Source organism: Synchiropus splendidus, chromosome 10, assembly GCF_027744825.2.
Source record: "Synchiropus splendidus isolate RoL2022-P1 chromosome 10, RoL_Sspl_1.0, whole genome shotgun sequence".
Taxonomy (NCBI): Eukaryota; Metazoa; Chordata; class Actinopteri; order Syngnathiformes; family Callionymidae; genus Synchiropus; species Synchiropus splendidus.
In genome coordinates this window covers 9,138,191-9,153,979 of record NC_071343.1, presented here as the reverse complement: position 1 = coordinate 9,153,979, position 15,789 = coordinate 9,138,191, and the positions used below count along the sequence as shown (strand labels likewise).

The 15,789-nt window shown below is 41.6% G+C and overlaps 1 protein-coding gene across 5 annotated transcripts in view; it reads right to left on the bottom strand.

The window, feature by feature from the left end:
- The window catches only part of cps1 (carbamoyl-phosphate synthase 1, mitochondrial), a 48,220-nt gene that overhangs the window by 24,048 nt on the left and 8,383 nt on the right, over positions 1-15,789 (bottom strand). For 4 of the 5 annotated variants that reach the window (XM_053877726.1, XM_053877729.1, XM_053877728.1 and 1 more), the window contains 24 exons: positions 12,684-12,793; positions 12,463-12,607; positions 12,245-12,334; positions 12,118-12,174; positions 11,963-12,055; positions 11,806-11,895; positions 10,892-11,020; positions 10,685-10,791; positions 9,717-9,858; positions 9,550-9,627; positions 8,826-8,924; positions 7,913-8,008; positions 7,383-7,572; positions 7,055-7,212; positions 6,846-6,974; positions 5,786-5,930; positions 4,947-5,157; positions 4,608-4,806; positions 4,354-4,530; positions 3,626-3,744; positions 1,876-2,017; positions 898-963; positions 728-791; positions 455-636 (listed from right to left, as the gene is read on the bottom strand). In XM_053877726.1, coding sequence (XP_053733701.1) covers positions 455-636; positions 728-791; positions 898-963; positions 1,876-2,017; positions 3,626-3,744; positions 4,354-4,530; positions 4,608-4,806; positions 4,947-5,157; positions 5,786-5,930; positions 6,846-6,974; positions 7,055-7,212; positions 7,383-7,572; positions 7,913-8,008; positions 8,826-8,924; positions 9,550-9,627; positions 9,717-9,858; positions 10,685-10,791; positions 10,892-11,020; positions 11,806-11,895; positions 11,963-12,055; positions 12,118-12,174; positions 12,245-12,334; positions 12,463-12,607; positions 12,684-12,793 — 3,018 coding nt within the window. Of the gene's footprint in view, positions 1-454; positions 637-727; positions 792-897; positions 964-1,875; positions 2,018-3,625; positions 3,745-4,353; positions 4,531-4,607; positions 4,807-4,946; positions 5,158-5,785; positions 5,931-6,845; positions 6,975-7,054; positions 7,213-7,382; positions 7,573-7,912; positions 8,009-8,825; positions 8,925-9,549; positions 9,628-9,716; positions 9,859-10,684; positions 10,792-10,891; positions 11,043-11,805; positions 11,896-11,962; positions 12,056-12,117; positions 12,175-12,244; positions 12,335-12,462; positions 12,608-12,683; positions 12,794-15,789 lie in introns of those variants that run through there. The other variant, XM_053877730.1, reaches the window with a different exon arrangement.

Below are 15,789 nucleotides of genomic sequence, written 5' to 3'. Positions count from 1 at the left end.
ACTTTCAGTCCTTCTCCCCCCTTCAAGCAGAAGTAATTCTGTTGCCATGGCAATGCCAGGTTGCATCTCTTCATTATTCATGGCCGGCTCTTCTACTGCTGTCCAGAGTTTATCTCCACTGTCTTTATCACATACAAACACAAGCCCACGGAGTCAGGGGGACCCACAAACAAACAAACAGACGGACAAAACAGAGACTGTAGGTGGGGCAGACGGATCGATGCTCATGGCAGTTTTGTCAACAACAAACCTCTGAGGCTCCATCCTACATCTGCTGTAAAGAATCTAAAGCATCTGGACAAACTGTGCTGAAACTTTGCAAGCACTTAAATCCAAGCAATAAATGATGATCATGACCATCAATAAGCTACTTATGGACTGCTGTATTTATTAGTCCCACATGTTTGACTTCATCTGACTGGTAAGAATGTCATGTTAGCTGCGGCAAGCTGACCTCCTGTTGGGTGATGTCCAGAATCCTCTCAAGGGTCAGCTCTTCAAAATACAAGCGGTCGCACTCGTCAAAGTCGGTGCTGACTGTCTCCGGGTTGTGGTTGACCACCACCGTCCTCTTGCCCATCTGTCTCAACGCTCTGATGCTGGACACTGCGCACCAGTCAAACTCAACACTGCTCCCTGGTGGGCGAAACAGAAAGTGGATCTTGTGGGCAGTAACCCTGACTTGACCAAAAGTGCCAAGTTTAACTCAAGTGTAAGTTTAACTCACCAATGTGGTAAGGCCCGCAGCCGAGGACCATGATTCCACGATCCTCAAACTCCAAATCATGCTCCTGATTTTTCAAAACAATAAGCACCATATTATAGGTTTTATTGCATCAAAATAACCTAAGATTAAACAAAAGAAGATAATAAATAAAATCCAAATTTTCTTCTTACCTGGCCGTGATATGTACAGTAGAGGTAGTTGGTCATGGCCGGATACTCTGCTGCCAAGGTATCAATCTGGACAAAAGTTTTTGAACACTTGTTAGAATACACTAATTTCTCAGAATCCATTGTGGCCTACATACACAAATAATGAAAAATATGTGTGTTAGAAGTTCAATAACTGAGCGTGGTAGTGTAGTAATAGTACTGTTAGTAGTACAGTATAACACAGCAGCAATTACAGCACTCTACAACCACGTGAGAGAAGCGCCATTGTATTCAATATGAAAAAGACAAAGGATAAGTGACCATAAAATTATTTATTATTCCATTGAAATCTGAGTTTTTTGGTTTATTTGTTTGTGTAGAATAATATAAATATTGTATAATATGTAAACATATTTTAAGTCATATGTTCAGAATCTGTTTAATTTCACCACACCTTTCAACTGTCTTTCTCGATTATTGTTTAATAGCGTAGCAAATGCAACTTGTATTTTGTAATAGCATTTTGAAAATCTATAGTCAACTACAAAAACACATACATATGTCTTATCTATGTCATTGCATGGCCTACTGTCATTTGAAATATCATTGATATTCTTCATTTTATTGTAATCCATTCTTCTATTTTGTTAGCTATTCTGCTTTTTAGCAGAGACGATACAGACAAAAACATAACCCTCTTGGCTGAGGTAGTAAATTCTAACTTCTTTTTTAGGGTATTATAAAATATAATTTAATTAAAACAAACATTTGGATTTAGTTTAACAGGTTAAAACATCAGCAATTTTTGTCAACAAACTCCACTTTGAAAAGAGACCTGAAGATTTACTGAGACAATTATGTGTAAAGATAAATAACTAAATACAAACATAATCTGTGAAAAAAAGCATCAAATAATTGTAAGCATAAATGATTAAATAGATAAAAAATGCTAAACAATGAAAGAAGCAACAATGAATGAGCACGACAAAACACGCCCACCTGTTTCACCCAGGGTCTGATACCATGAGTGAGCCTCATCTCTCTGGCTGCCGCCTCATTGAAGCCTAGAATCTGTCCAACCTGTCGGTCAGAGAAACCATCCTGCTTGGCTTGCAGCAGCAGCTCTTTGGGCACGGCGACACTGCAAAACCCGTACGAATAAATAGGAATCACACATTCAGATGCACAACAGCAAAACACGGTTTTAATCCAAACACAATTGACACTTCTGACTTTGTTCTTTTTAGTGGCCCCTCTTATTTTCGCTTGCTCAGAGCCCTGACTGGCTCAACAAGAAATTAAGTCGGGACAGAAAAACAGAGCTCAGGGCGATCAATAACACATTGACAAACAGGATGCCAAGGTGCCTGAGCAGCAGCCTGGCAAGTGCAGCCATTTAAAACACATTTCACTCAATAGAACTTTAATGAGGGCCTGTGGGGTTCAACCCAAAATAGCAGAAGAAACACGCTGTAAATGAGAGGCAATTTAAGGCAAAACAAATCATTTGTATTTCTTCAGAATTTTTGCTAAACTTTGAAAGCATCACACCATGCCCACAATATTGATTAAATAAGAAGCCCAGTTGCTGTACGAGCATCCTCTATTTTGAATAACTGAATAAGAACCCCTTCAACATTGCAGACATAATTCTTGGCCCTTGTTTTGAGTCACATCTTTGAATCCCAGAAATCCCTATCGACATTACAACCAAATTAAAAGATGGATTTTTATACCGCAGACGTGAATTAGGCCCAATTTACTGTCCAACCCATATTTTATATTTCCTCAAGTTAATATTTAAATAGAATAACAACCACATCCCCAAGCAACAGGGCCAGCAGGACTTGAAGCCCACCTGTACCGCTGCACTCCAGCAAATTGGCAAACACGGCAACTTGCTCTGGCATCCTAACAGCCCCCGCACCAGACGTGGCAAATACTACTACGGCTTCCCGGGTGTCAGTGTGGTGCAGTGTGCACCCACCAGACAGCCAGTGATTAAATATTGAGCAGCAGGCTGAGAAGGAAGCAGCAGGTAACCTGTAGTGGAGCCATGACAAATTCACAGCGGCTTTGATTTGAGCTGTCCAGGCAAGTGCCGGAGGGGAGAGGAGAGAGAGAGAGCGGGGTGAAGGAAGGAAAAAAAAAAGGGGGGGGAAACAAAGATATGAAGAGCCGTGGACATGTTTAATTTATTTATATTTGGAGTTTGAAAAGTATCGCGTGGAAAACAAAATCAGGCCATATGAATGAAGAACTAAAGTAGTATGTAAACAGCACTTTACACACTGTATATACAATATTTATTAGCATTATTAAATCATCCAGGAGGTTTATAAATTTATTAGCGCTGCCTTCACCGGCTTCCAGCTGCTGCTCATGTGGTTACACTTTACACCCCGGCACAACCACTCAGCATCAGCCAATTGGCTTGGTGATCCCTCACTGGAGGGATTCATGCTTGGCGTCTTGGCTCCAAATTGGGGGAATGAGCACCATGCTGTCCTCAAGCTGCTCAAGTTAAATAGTGAGAAGACGTGCCACGAGACCAAAGCTGATCTCAAGATACGTCACTGAAGAAACTGCTCAATACTTATTGAGGCTGTTTCTGTGTCCTCAACTTCTGAGTAAGCACATAGATCAGTTAGCATTGCAGCAAAAACAGATTTCAGTCAAAACCAGGAAAAGAACGCCGATACATTTAGTTTCAGAATGAAAGGCAACAAAATGAAGCTCCTCCATTTACCTCTTGTAGAGAGCCAGGTGTTTCTCCAGTTCTGTGATGCGATGAAGTTTGTAGAGGAACCATTTATCTATGGCTGTCAGCTGATGGATCTGGTCCACACTCATCCCACTGTGAAGAGCCTTCAAGCAGGAAACAGTGATTAACATCACACCTGCCCAGTGCACCTTGTGTTTGCAGCGAGTTTGAAACATTTAAAGAGAGCAAATCTCTGCCAAGCAATATTTGGGGATGGATTTGAATATGACACAATTTGTTCGCACAACACGTGCTGTAAACAGGAAGGAATTTAGAGGAGCTTGGTGTCAAGGAAATCTGCATAGAAGACCAAGACAAGTCTAAGATCAAAGAACAGTTTTCACATTTGGACATGACAAGTGTGAAGTGAAAATTGCATTGAAATATGTTCAGCAAATTTTAAGTTAGTTTGCTAACTGACAAAGACCAATCACCCCCTCAGATTGTTTACCACTGATGGGCTCATGGTGCTACATGTCCATGCTTTACAACCTCATTTATGAAGAGGTAGCGCTGTCACTGCGAGTCGTACTTGATCCCTGTCCAATGTTTTAGCGAATGGTTTATGGGCGACCATAAAATACAGCTTGAAATAGTTTTATATTCTTGTTTTAATCCATGTTTTCATGACTGTATTCCTCGCTGAACATTGTCATTTTAGTTAAACCGTAGTCGAGAGTTTACATCAGTGTTTTCGTGAACCATCGGCGTACCTTGGCGATGGAGAAGACGCGAGTGCTCGAGGGCACAGCTAGCTCCTGCTGCAGGTTCTGGGAGTGCGACCACGCTTTCTTGAGCGGCAGCCGCGGCACAAACCCGTCCACCGATGGATGACACATCCTTAAAGCTTTCTGCATGCTTTCCTCGAAGGTCCGACCGACAGCCATCACCTGAGACCACCGACAACAGCTAGTCAGCCTTTGACACGGAAGACCAAAACACCGGAGAGACTCTTTCACCCACGGACCTCGCCGACGCTTTTCATGGCGCTGCCAATTTCCCGAGACATGCCCTGAAAGCGGTCGAGGTCCCAGCGCGGGATTTTGGTCACAATATAGTCTAGACTGGGCTCAAAGCAGGCAGTGGTTTTCTCTGAAACGGCGTTCTTGATCTCTGGCAGGGGAATCCCAAGGGCGAGCTTGGCCGCCACAAATGCTAAGGGATACCTTGTAAAGGAAGCAAAAATGAGATAGAGGTATAAGGGGGGGAAAAAAAGGAAGGGGCAAATGTTCCGAGCTGGCTCATCCATTAGAAACATGTTTTACACGACCAGCGTGAGATTGTTAGTATGCCGACTGCTTCTCACCCGGTGGCTTTGGATGCCAGCGCGGAGCTTCTGGAGAGTCGAGCATTAACCTCGATTATACAGTACTCCAGGGACGAGGGGTGCAGAGCATACTGGATGTTACATTCGCCCACAATTCCGAGATGACGAACCACTTTGATGGCAGTCTCGCGGAGCATGTGGTACTCCTCGTTGGACAGGGTCTGACTCGGGGCGACAACGATGGAATCCCCTGAAGAAAAGCGGAAAGGCTTTCAAACTTGGAGCAGTGAGCAACACACTCCAGCAGTGGGAAGAAAGAAAAAAGGTCATTTGCAGAATCGTAACGTGAAAGTATAGTTCCAGCCTAAATTTCACTGTCTTTTAAGGAGGTTTAAAAGCCAATTGGAGTCATTACACCTCAACAGCACAGTACAGCGAAATCCACAAGGAAACTTGTCCTAATAATAGAGATTATTTGGAATAATCTAAAATCTAATAATTACAAAATTTAAATAATCAGAAGACAAGCTAGATTGTTGACAGGAAATGGCAGTATTCAACCATGAATTAGACTTTTAAACCTGCGTCCCGCTATTTCTTATGACTCACATGCAGTTGAAAGCTTTTATCATTCGAATAAAATAATAGTTTAACATGCAACGTAAAGTTGTCTTTACATTTAAACATGTCGATTTATTAATTCATTCTGACCTCCAACAACGTTTCGCAATTTAAGTGGGTGTAAGTTCGTCAAAATTTCAGCATTTAAAGCACATTATCACCAAGAAATTTTATTTGTTAAATTCATGGCACGACAATTTAACATTAAATCATCACAAAAATAAGCGCCCCCTACAGTGTGAATAAATCCCTTGTACCTGTGTGAATGCCGAGTGGGTCGAAGTTCTCCATGTTACAGACCGTAACGCAGTTATCGGCGATGTCTCTGACCACTTCATATTCCACCTCCTTCCAACCCAGCAGGGACTTCTCCACCAGGATTTGGCTGCTCATCGCTAAAGCCTGATGTCAAGAAAAAGATAATATGGTTCATACAAAAACATTAACTCAACTCGCAGTATATCAGTGGCGATGTTTTCATATGAAACTTTAGTCAAAGTCAAATGAGTGTGCCTTACGTGTATGTAAAATTTAGCGCATGTACCTTTACTTTGGGTGACAGAAATACTTTTTCAGTCGATCTTCAATTTTCCTTAGGCGGTTTATATATATATATATATATATATATATAATTTTATATAATATAATATTTATATATTTATATGTATTGTTTATATTCAGATATTTCATCCATGCTATATGTTTCGTACTGTAGCATATTTGACAATAAAGTTACCTTACCTTACCTTTACCTTTATATGTTTCTTTTTTTCCTTTTTAACCTCGGCCAAGGAGCTCATGTGATCAGTGCCATTTATCTCTCCATATTTTAGTGAACGATACTACACAGAATAATGGGACAAGGAACAGACTCAGATTCAATTCATTTTTGCGCTCAATTTGAGCGTTGTGTGAGCAAGTTTATGTCCCATTTCATCACTGTCATATAATTTTCATAACTAAAAAGGAATGGAAATTGTCATGGACAAAAAAAGTAGGGCGATACTAAATAATAATAAATAATAATCAGGTTTAAAAATGATCTAAACATGGCTTTATATGAGCAGCCTGGTGGGCTGAGTAGTTTCATACTTTAAAAAGTTCACTGCGATCATGATAGGAAACAGTACGTAAAGATGAAACAAAACTAGCCGTTCACACTTTCCCTGACTGAGAACAAGAAGAATTCCTTGACTTCAGGGTGGATAAGAATCCTTGACACCAGCCTTTACTCAAAAATGACTATTATAAACAACAGTTTGCATCAGTCTGAATGAACGGGTGGGAACAGTGTTTTAAAAAAAACACGCTTCTGACCTTGTGCGCAGTTTCCTCCAGTTTGTCTTTGTTGGCGCACAACCCCGAGCCCAGTCCTCCCAGAGCATAAGCAGACCGCAGCATCACCGGATACCCGATTTGCTCGGCAGCCTTTAGGGCATCGGACACCTAAACAACACAGAAACAACACTGAGAATCTTCCACTTCCTGTTTCAGCAAAATGATATGCACTGTCGCTCCATCCTTACGGACTCCACAGCGATGCTCGGTGCGATCTTCTCGTTAATCTCCATCAGCTTGTCCGCAAAAATTTGACGGTCCTCAGTCGCCATGATGGATTCTACTGGGGTCCCCAAAACTTTGACTCCATACTTCTCCAAGATTCCCTGCTTGTACAGCTCCACTCCTAAACCAATGACAAATGAAGTAATATTTGTAATATCGCACGGCTTCATATTTAAAATGACACTTCATATGAACACTTTTTTAAAAAAAGATTGTGGCACTAGATGAGCCAAAAGGTTTCCTCCTTGTAGAAGCACATCTTAAATAATCTACACCCTGCATATGTCTCACCGCAGTTGAGAGCAGTCTGTCCCCCCATGGACAGCAGGATTCCATCTGGACGCTCAGCCTTGATGACCTCGGTGACAAACTGGGACGTGACAGGCAGGAAGTAAACAGAGTCGGCTTGTTTGGTTCCTACTTCGTTGGTCTGAACCGAGGCGATGTTTGGGTTCATCAGCACCGTCTTTAGGTTCTCCTCCTGCAACACCGGATTTCTGGCTGAAACATACTGGATCTGGTAGATTTATATTTGTACATTTGACGGCTAAATAAAAAAAAGCGTATTTGTTGCTGATATATTTCAGTAACCACCGTGGAATTACAACATAAAACGCAGGCCACATCAAGCATGAACCCTGAGCCCTGACCTATAGATCAACAGTGGCTGGGAGCAGGTGGCCAGTACTGTCCTCAGGGACCAAGTGCAGAGGCCTTGGAGTCGGGATGCAACCTGATCGCCATGCTATGGATGCTTTTGATACATGACCAAATGTGGGCAGAGTACAAGTTCAAGAAGGTGATAATGAGAACAGTCCTACCTTCATAGCCTTAATGGCCTGCGACCCGGAATAGTCGAACTCTCCTGCCTGACCAATGGACAAACCTCCAGATCCCAGAACCAGAACCTTTGACACCTGCTTTCACATGGACACACAAAAGTGCAGGAAACACTTAAACAAAATGCAAATCATGGGTTGTGAAAGATATTATTCAACAGGATCATTTTTTAAAATCACATTTAACATTTATCAGACAAAATGTGGGTCGCCCAACAAAATTGAAAAGTCATTCGTGTCCCATTAAAAAAAAAAAATGTGTTTCTTCATAACAGCAGCTTTATCATGTTAGTGGTGTCGCTCACTCGCATCTTTAGGTTCATTTTTAAATCCAAATCTTCATTATTTCAACTCTTAACATCACACCCTTAATACAAAACTGCGTCTACTTTTTTAATTTCTCACATTAAATAATTATTTAGTTTTAAATACTACCCTATAAAAATGTGAACTAACCTAATGTACTGCACCAAGCAACTAAGACACTGCTTCTTTAAGTGACATCAGAGACGACATCACTCAAACCCTTGCAGGAGTCAAGTTCTCAAGCAGTCAAGTTCCAACAGAATTTGATATGATTCAATAGTGTCCATTCAGCAAAATTTCAACGCTCTATAATGTATAAGCTAAGTTAAAGTCAGAGTTTTTTTTTTGCGAGTTCAGGACATTATTCAAACTAATAACAAAGATTTTTATGAGAGGAAAAATGTATATCGTGAACTAAGTATGCATTATGTCACAATATTACTATGTTTTGTCTGTTATTGGCAGCCATGTTTATTAGCAGGTCATATGTCTAACATAACCAAAATGTCATAAATGGCTAGTGTTCGGTGTTATTTGTAAATACAAAGTGAAAGCGACACAGAATGACCCACATGTCATGGCACGTTACCTTTGCTCTCGGGGGGATGGAGGGCTTCTTAGGCATGACTGAAACTATGTTTGCATCTTTTCCTTTTTTGATGAGGGACAGAAAGGCATCAAACAGGAACTGAAAAAACACCACACAATGATCAATATACTGCGAGAGAAGGAGGAATAATTGCACTTTATTAACATTAATGCTTTACACGATGTCTTTGGAGCGTGCAGCTGGAATTTCTATTTCTTTTTTGATGTGGACGAAGGTGAAATATGTTGACCCTGATTTGAACTTCAGTCCCCAGCTGACACATGGAGGACACCTCTGTCAAGGTTTGACAGCTCATAGAGGAGAATACACTGAGCCTCCTGAACACCTGGGTACCTGGTGTCTTTAACAGGTGCCAGGTGGACGTTGGTCACACATATCACACTGGCACGTCAAAATAAAAATAACTATGATAATAAATGAAGACCTCCCAGTCTCATTATGAGCTTTAAAAAATATGTATTTCAAAGTATTTCTCAGTATTTTTGTACTTTTATTTTTTATACAGTATTTATTAGTAAAACAATTTCAAATATATATTCAAAATAATTTGCAGCTTGGGTGACTTGACTGAGCCGCAGAAATGTGTGGAGGGTCTAGTTTCCTAAAGTGGTGTTTTCAAGAGAATATGCTTCTCAAGTTTCACTCCGAAAAGTTTAGAAGTGCATTTCCGTGCTTGGTTCAACACTGTCAAGAGTTTAATTACCTCGGTGTCTGTGGGGCCGCCTTTAGCCTCCGGGTGGAACTGAGCTGTGAAAACTGGCTTAGTGTTGTGCATGATCCCCTGGAACATGTGTAGAGTTCGTATAAATCGACTGAAATCACGCCGCGCTTAATATGTAACAGGGAAATGCAATTTGCCGACGGATCAACCTCATTGGTGCCGTCGTTGGCGTTGATGAAAAGCGGGCTCCAGCCCAGAGGCAGGGAGTCGCTGTCGATGCCGTAGCCATGATTCTGAGCGGTGATGAAGGCTTGTCCCGTCATCACGTTGAGCACCGGCTGGTTCTGGCCTCTGTGGAACCACAGGCGCAGCAGAAATAAGCCACACTTAAAGCAGGGGTCCTTAACCTTTTTGATCTCGGGGCCCACCTTGCCCAGAACAAACGGACCCGGGGCCGATTCAAGTAAAACAACTGACTTATTATGCTTGATTTCATTTGCGACTGATAAACATATTTAAGCTACTTACACGAAAACAAAGCAAAACCTTGTGAAATGGCATGAAACCATGTGACTATCGCAAAGATATTTGTCATCAGCAGAAGCAGGTGCAAGTCATATTCATCAAATTTACTAAAGAAAAAAAGAAAAAAAATACACTTGATGCAAACTGTCGAGAAAATTGGAAAAAAACGGAATAAAATTCTAAATAAAATAAATATGATCAAACCATGTCTAAATATCAGAAAATAAAAATAATATATTTTATTCCAACTCCAAAGAAAGTGAGAGAAGTGTAAATGAAAGTATCGTCATAAAATCTTCTCATTCATTTTCAAAACTGCTTCAAGAATAGTTTTTACTGTAGGGGGCGCCATCACTTTCTTTATCATTTTTTCTTGAGAACTTCTCCATACTTATTATAACTGTCATAGATTTGCAGCTGTCAAGTCAATTCAGAGACATACTACTGTCACCATACGTGGCTCATGTCTTAAAATTGAGTGTCTCGCCGTCCTCACGACCCAAAGGTGTGAAACAAAAAAAACTTCTAGTGGCCCTCTAGGAGGCGCTCGCGGCCCCACCATGGACCCCGGCCCCATGGTTGAGAATCACTGATTTAAAGTAGAGAGGAGAAGCCAGGATGAAGCTGACTTGGAGAGTTGAGGTGGGCTCACCTGTTTCCCATTGGTAGTTTGTATGACTTGGCTCCAGCAGCAAGCGCGGTGATTTGATTGCCCATGCAGATGCCGAACACCGGCTGCGGACGGTCGCTCTCCAACACCTTCGCCAAACATAGAGTTCAGCCTCAAATGCATGACAAAGGGCTTCACAGACCCACTATCAAACAGCGCGAGTCGCCCAGACTGATGGCTGATCTTCACCTTGCGGACATTTTGAATGAGCTTGTCAGCCAGGGACGGATCTCCAGGTCCGTTCGAGATGAAGAGGCCATCGTACTCCAGACTCATCAGATCCTGGTCCCATGGCACCAGGTGAACCTCGGCACCACGCTGCAAAAGAGCACACGAAACCCTGCGTTGTTTCAAAAACGTAGTTTTGTAAATTGAGTTAGAGGACAATATTTGTTTTTGGAAATGTTTTTGCTTTAAGTCAATGAAGACTCTTTGCATCCTTTGCAGTGCTGTTACAAACTGTGTTTTTAAGAAGTTACTTAAAAAAATGTAAAAAAATGAATGCAGTCGGCTAATTCTAATAAATAACTTATGAAATATGAATAACCTGTATGAAAACTTCCTAACACCACCTGATTGACTGAAGTCAGTCATGCATGTGAGCGCTAATGAATGAGCTAAGAAATCCATTAAGCTTTAAAAAAAAAACCTAAAGTTTTTAAATGTTTAGGTATTTTTTTAAAAACTTTAGGTTTTTAAAGCTACCGTCTCCCCCTCAAAGGTCACATTTCTACCCACAATTGATGGAAACTTTTGCTTTTGAAAACAAAGCACAAATAATACAGTTACGATACACAAACACATCTATTAAACTCACCTTTATTTATACAATAAACAAAGAACGAAGACAGTGACACAAGCAGCAGCAGCAGAATAAAGACAGCACCACTGACGCCTTCAAAAAACACGTTCACCCTGTTTCAGTATAGAACTGGTTTCTACATCATTTCCTTTTGTATGAAACTAATGATGTTGGAGACTCTGCGTCCATGTTTTTAAATCTGGTTCAGGAGAGCAAAAAAGGCGATGCAGTGTGTGAGGGCGAATGAGGCCAGTCACAAAATGTCATTTTTAATAAGAGCATAACCTCCTGTTGGTCTCACCTTGACGAGAAGACGAATGATGTTGTGTTTTATACCACAGTCCACTGCAACCACCTTGATGGGGTTCCCCTTTCCAAAAACCTTGGTTTCCTAAAATTAGCAACAGCAATATTAGCTCAGAAAAAAAAACAGATTATAAATGTTCAGTGCGTGTTACCTTTGTTGAGACATCAGCCACCAGGTTTCTCTGATTCGGGTCTCGTATCTCCACAGATTGACCATCAAACTCAATCTTTCCCAAAACAGTGCCCTGAGGAGAGTCCGGTGAATTGACGGAACAAAGTTTGGTTTTTGAGATTTCATTCTTAATACCTTATCCCTGATGACCTTAGTCAACATTCGAGTGTCGATACCAAACAGGGCTGGGACCTTAAAAACAAGCACGTCGTGAACATGAATTCAAGATAAGTTCAGCCGTAAGTTAGCAGACTATTACAACCTTCTCCTCCTGAAGCCATTGACCGAGAGACTTGACTGAGTTCCAGTGACTGTAGTCTTGACTGTAGTCTTGTACCAGGAGACCCGAGACCTTTAAACACCGCAGACCATGAGACAAGTATTGACAAATTTAGCAACTTCGGACCTGAACTGAGTGAGGTTTTCACTGGATGTTCCTCGATAATAACATTTGGCTTACTCAGTGGCCCCTGGACCTACCTGAATACAATCTGACTCCACGTGCTTCCTGAGGCCGAGGGGGTCAAGCTCTTGGGTGTTGGGAACACCATAGTTCCCCACAATTGGATACGTAAGGGTCAGGATCTGACCCCTGTAGCTCGGGTCAGTTAAAGCTTCCGGGTACCTTTTTTTTTTTCGGGGGAAACAAAGACTGTGAGAGTGCAGCGATGCATGAGCACATCATTATGAACAAGCCCTACCCCACCAGTCCAGTGTTGAAGACCAGCTCTCCAGCTACCGAGGCTTCGTGGCCAAAGGAAAACCCTTTCATCCGAGTGCCATCCTCCAAAACCAAGTGCGCTGACTGGGCCTGCGTGTTGAAAGAGAACAAGCCAAAGCTCAGGCAGCACTAATGTATTCAGGCCCTGTGAAGTCGTTTTTCCATGATCAAACCTAGAAGTTGGGAACAGATGTTTTGTAGACTTTGAATTTAAAAGGAATAATGACTGTTGAGCCACTTCGTGCTGATGCTGCAAGGCAGTGATCTGTGATTGTGCTGCCAGTGCAGAGAAAGACAAATCGCTTCTCGCTCGCTGAATCTGAATCTCCCTGCATCCGTCCCTGTTCAGCCTACGAAGCCAGAGGAGCCATACAATATATATTCATATGTTCTATACAGGCTGCATATCGAGAAAACATCTTATTTCTCTTCTGGAGGGGACCAATAAATAACACTTTGTGAAGGGTGTTACAGTCAAAGAACATGTTTAAACTTGTTTTAAACGGCACAGCAGCCGTGTGATCATAAACAATGAAAGCAACCACCATTCCTTGGAAGCAAAGACATTCCCGTGAGACCTGCAAAACCCATCTCCCAACTCAGACATACATCTCCATCATCATTCGTATTGCGTTTTTTCATCTGCTCCATGCCTGATATCAGTTGGGAGACAATTCATTTCGAGCCCAATGTTGGGATGTTTCAGCTCACGTTTTGATTCTCAGTAACATGACAACAATGCAGTGGATTTATTGGAGCAACAACTTTACTGAAATGTTTTTTTTTCTGAAAGGGGAGTGACAAGAAGTGGCTTTTTAGCCATCTTATTTCTCTCCAGAGATTTATGTGGGAAGTCAGGTCAGGGCTCCACAACCTTTTGTGAAACAGTGAGCTACTTTAAAGGCTCTGAAGGAGCCAAAGGGTTTCTACACTTCATCAATAAGCTCTGGAAATGTTTTAATATGACTGCTGAATGACACTCTTGATCCTTCTAGTAACTGATGATTTAACAACGCAGGAAACACAGCCACAGATCTAGGTAAACACCGCGGTAGAACAAGCTTTACAATGGGTTAAAGAGCAAGTTTGGCTGGATTGGGGATCTCTTGAATTCGACCTGCACATCCTGGCATCACGGAGGATACATTGCATTCATCTGGCCCAAAATGAAGGAGATGTCTCTAACCTGCCTCCAGGATGTTTTCCTCAATAACAAGCAACAAATAGGAGGCTGAAAATAAATTAGCCAAATTAAATATTTGAAGAGATGTTGCTTGTTTCTTGTTTGAGGTGAGCTTGTTTGTTTAAAAAAAATCTTGGCCAGCATGTTTTTTGGCCCTGATCTACAAAAAATATCCTGCAGAATATTAAAATGCTTTTCCTTCTTTTGAGAAAAAAACCAGGCCAAACTTGCCAAACAATTTCCTTTCATAATTCATGGATTAGTAATAAAAGAGAGCCTCACTGGTGACAACTCTTTCATTACACTATATCATAATTCGGCACGTCCATCATTTCTTCTCAATAAAGGCTCAGGTCCACAGTGAGCAGGTGAACTCAGAGACATGGTAGGAAATCCAGGTTTTTTAAGAGGCACGGAGTCTTTGATGAGGACGATTCTGTAGATTTCCTTGAAGGATTTTTCCCTACATGAAACCCATGTAGTGACCAGGTAGTTTAAGCAGCCGACCCCCTCAAGTGTGCGGTGACCTGTGACTCTCCCACTTGTGAGTCATTACGACAACGTCGAGAGTTCCAACAGAATTACTGACTTTTCATACGTATTACCCATATACACTGCCTAGCCACAAAAAAAAGTCGCCACCTGGATCCTGGATCTGGGGTCACTGCAGTTGGTCAGCTCTAGGTTCAGCAACATGATGTGCTCAAAGAGTGAGGTCAGCTGACTACCTGAATATACTGAACGAGCTGGTTATTCCATCAATGGATTTTTTTCTTCCCTGATGGCACAGGCATATTCCAAGATGACAATGCCAGGATTCATCGGGCTCAAATTGTGAAAGACTGGTTCAGGGAGCATGAGACATCATTGTCACCCATGGATTGGCCACAGAGTCCAGACCTGAACCCCATTGAGAATCTTTGGGATGTGCTGGAGAAGGCTTTTGGTCAGACTCTACCATCATCAATGCAAGATCTTGCTGAAAAATGAGTGCAACACTGGATGGAAATAAATCTTGTGACATTGCAGAAGCTTATCGAAACAATGCCACAGCGAATGCGTGCTGTAATCAAAGCAAAAGGTGGTGCAAAGAAATATTAGAGTGAATAACCCTTTTTTTTGGCCAGGCAGTGTATTTAATTCGGGTTATTGCAACAACGGAAAGAAAAACAAATCACTGTTTTCGCTCCCAATATTGTGCAACCATACTTCAAAGCTACATAAATACATGCACAAAAATAGCATGAAAAATACACAAATACAGGAATATAAATCAATATGCATTTAGGTTATTCATGTGTCATCCAATGTGATGTTATTTTTATTTGTATTTTGTATTGTTTCCGCAGTGTCACCTGAGGAAGTATTTTGCAAACAACATTGTGAAAGGTGCTTCATAAATAAAGCGTTATGATGATTACTGCAAAATTGCCCTTTGTTGTACTTCCTTTCCAGTGTGTCCCATCCATAACCCGCAGTAGTAGGGATGCAGAAAAAGTGTTAGGCAGTAGATATACCATGAAGAAAACAACTTATCACAAGCAGCGTTTCTGTTATGATGCAATAGTGAGTTACATTTGGAACAGAAAGAGACTTTAGACAACACTAACTTTCTAAATTTTGTTTTTTTTCTTCACTTCATAAACAGAAATGACCAATTTGACAGGTTCCCACCAAAGAGGGCCTCTTCATTTTGGTGCCCATCACTCAAATATGTTTTGCGTCGATGGCAGATGATGACGCAACCTGGCTGTGATCATCCTCACCATGACGCAACTGGAATCCATACGACCATCCCGACGCCTCACAAGAACGAGTTGCACAACACGCCTGGCAACACGTTGGCTCCCCGCTAGTGGTGCAGGGAACCCGCCCTTAATAACAGCCCATACGCCAGATTAAA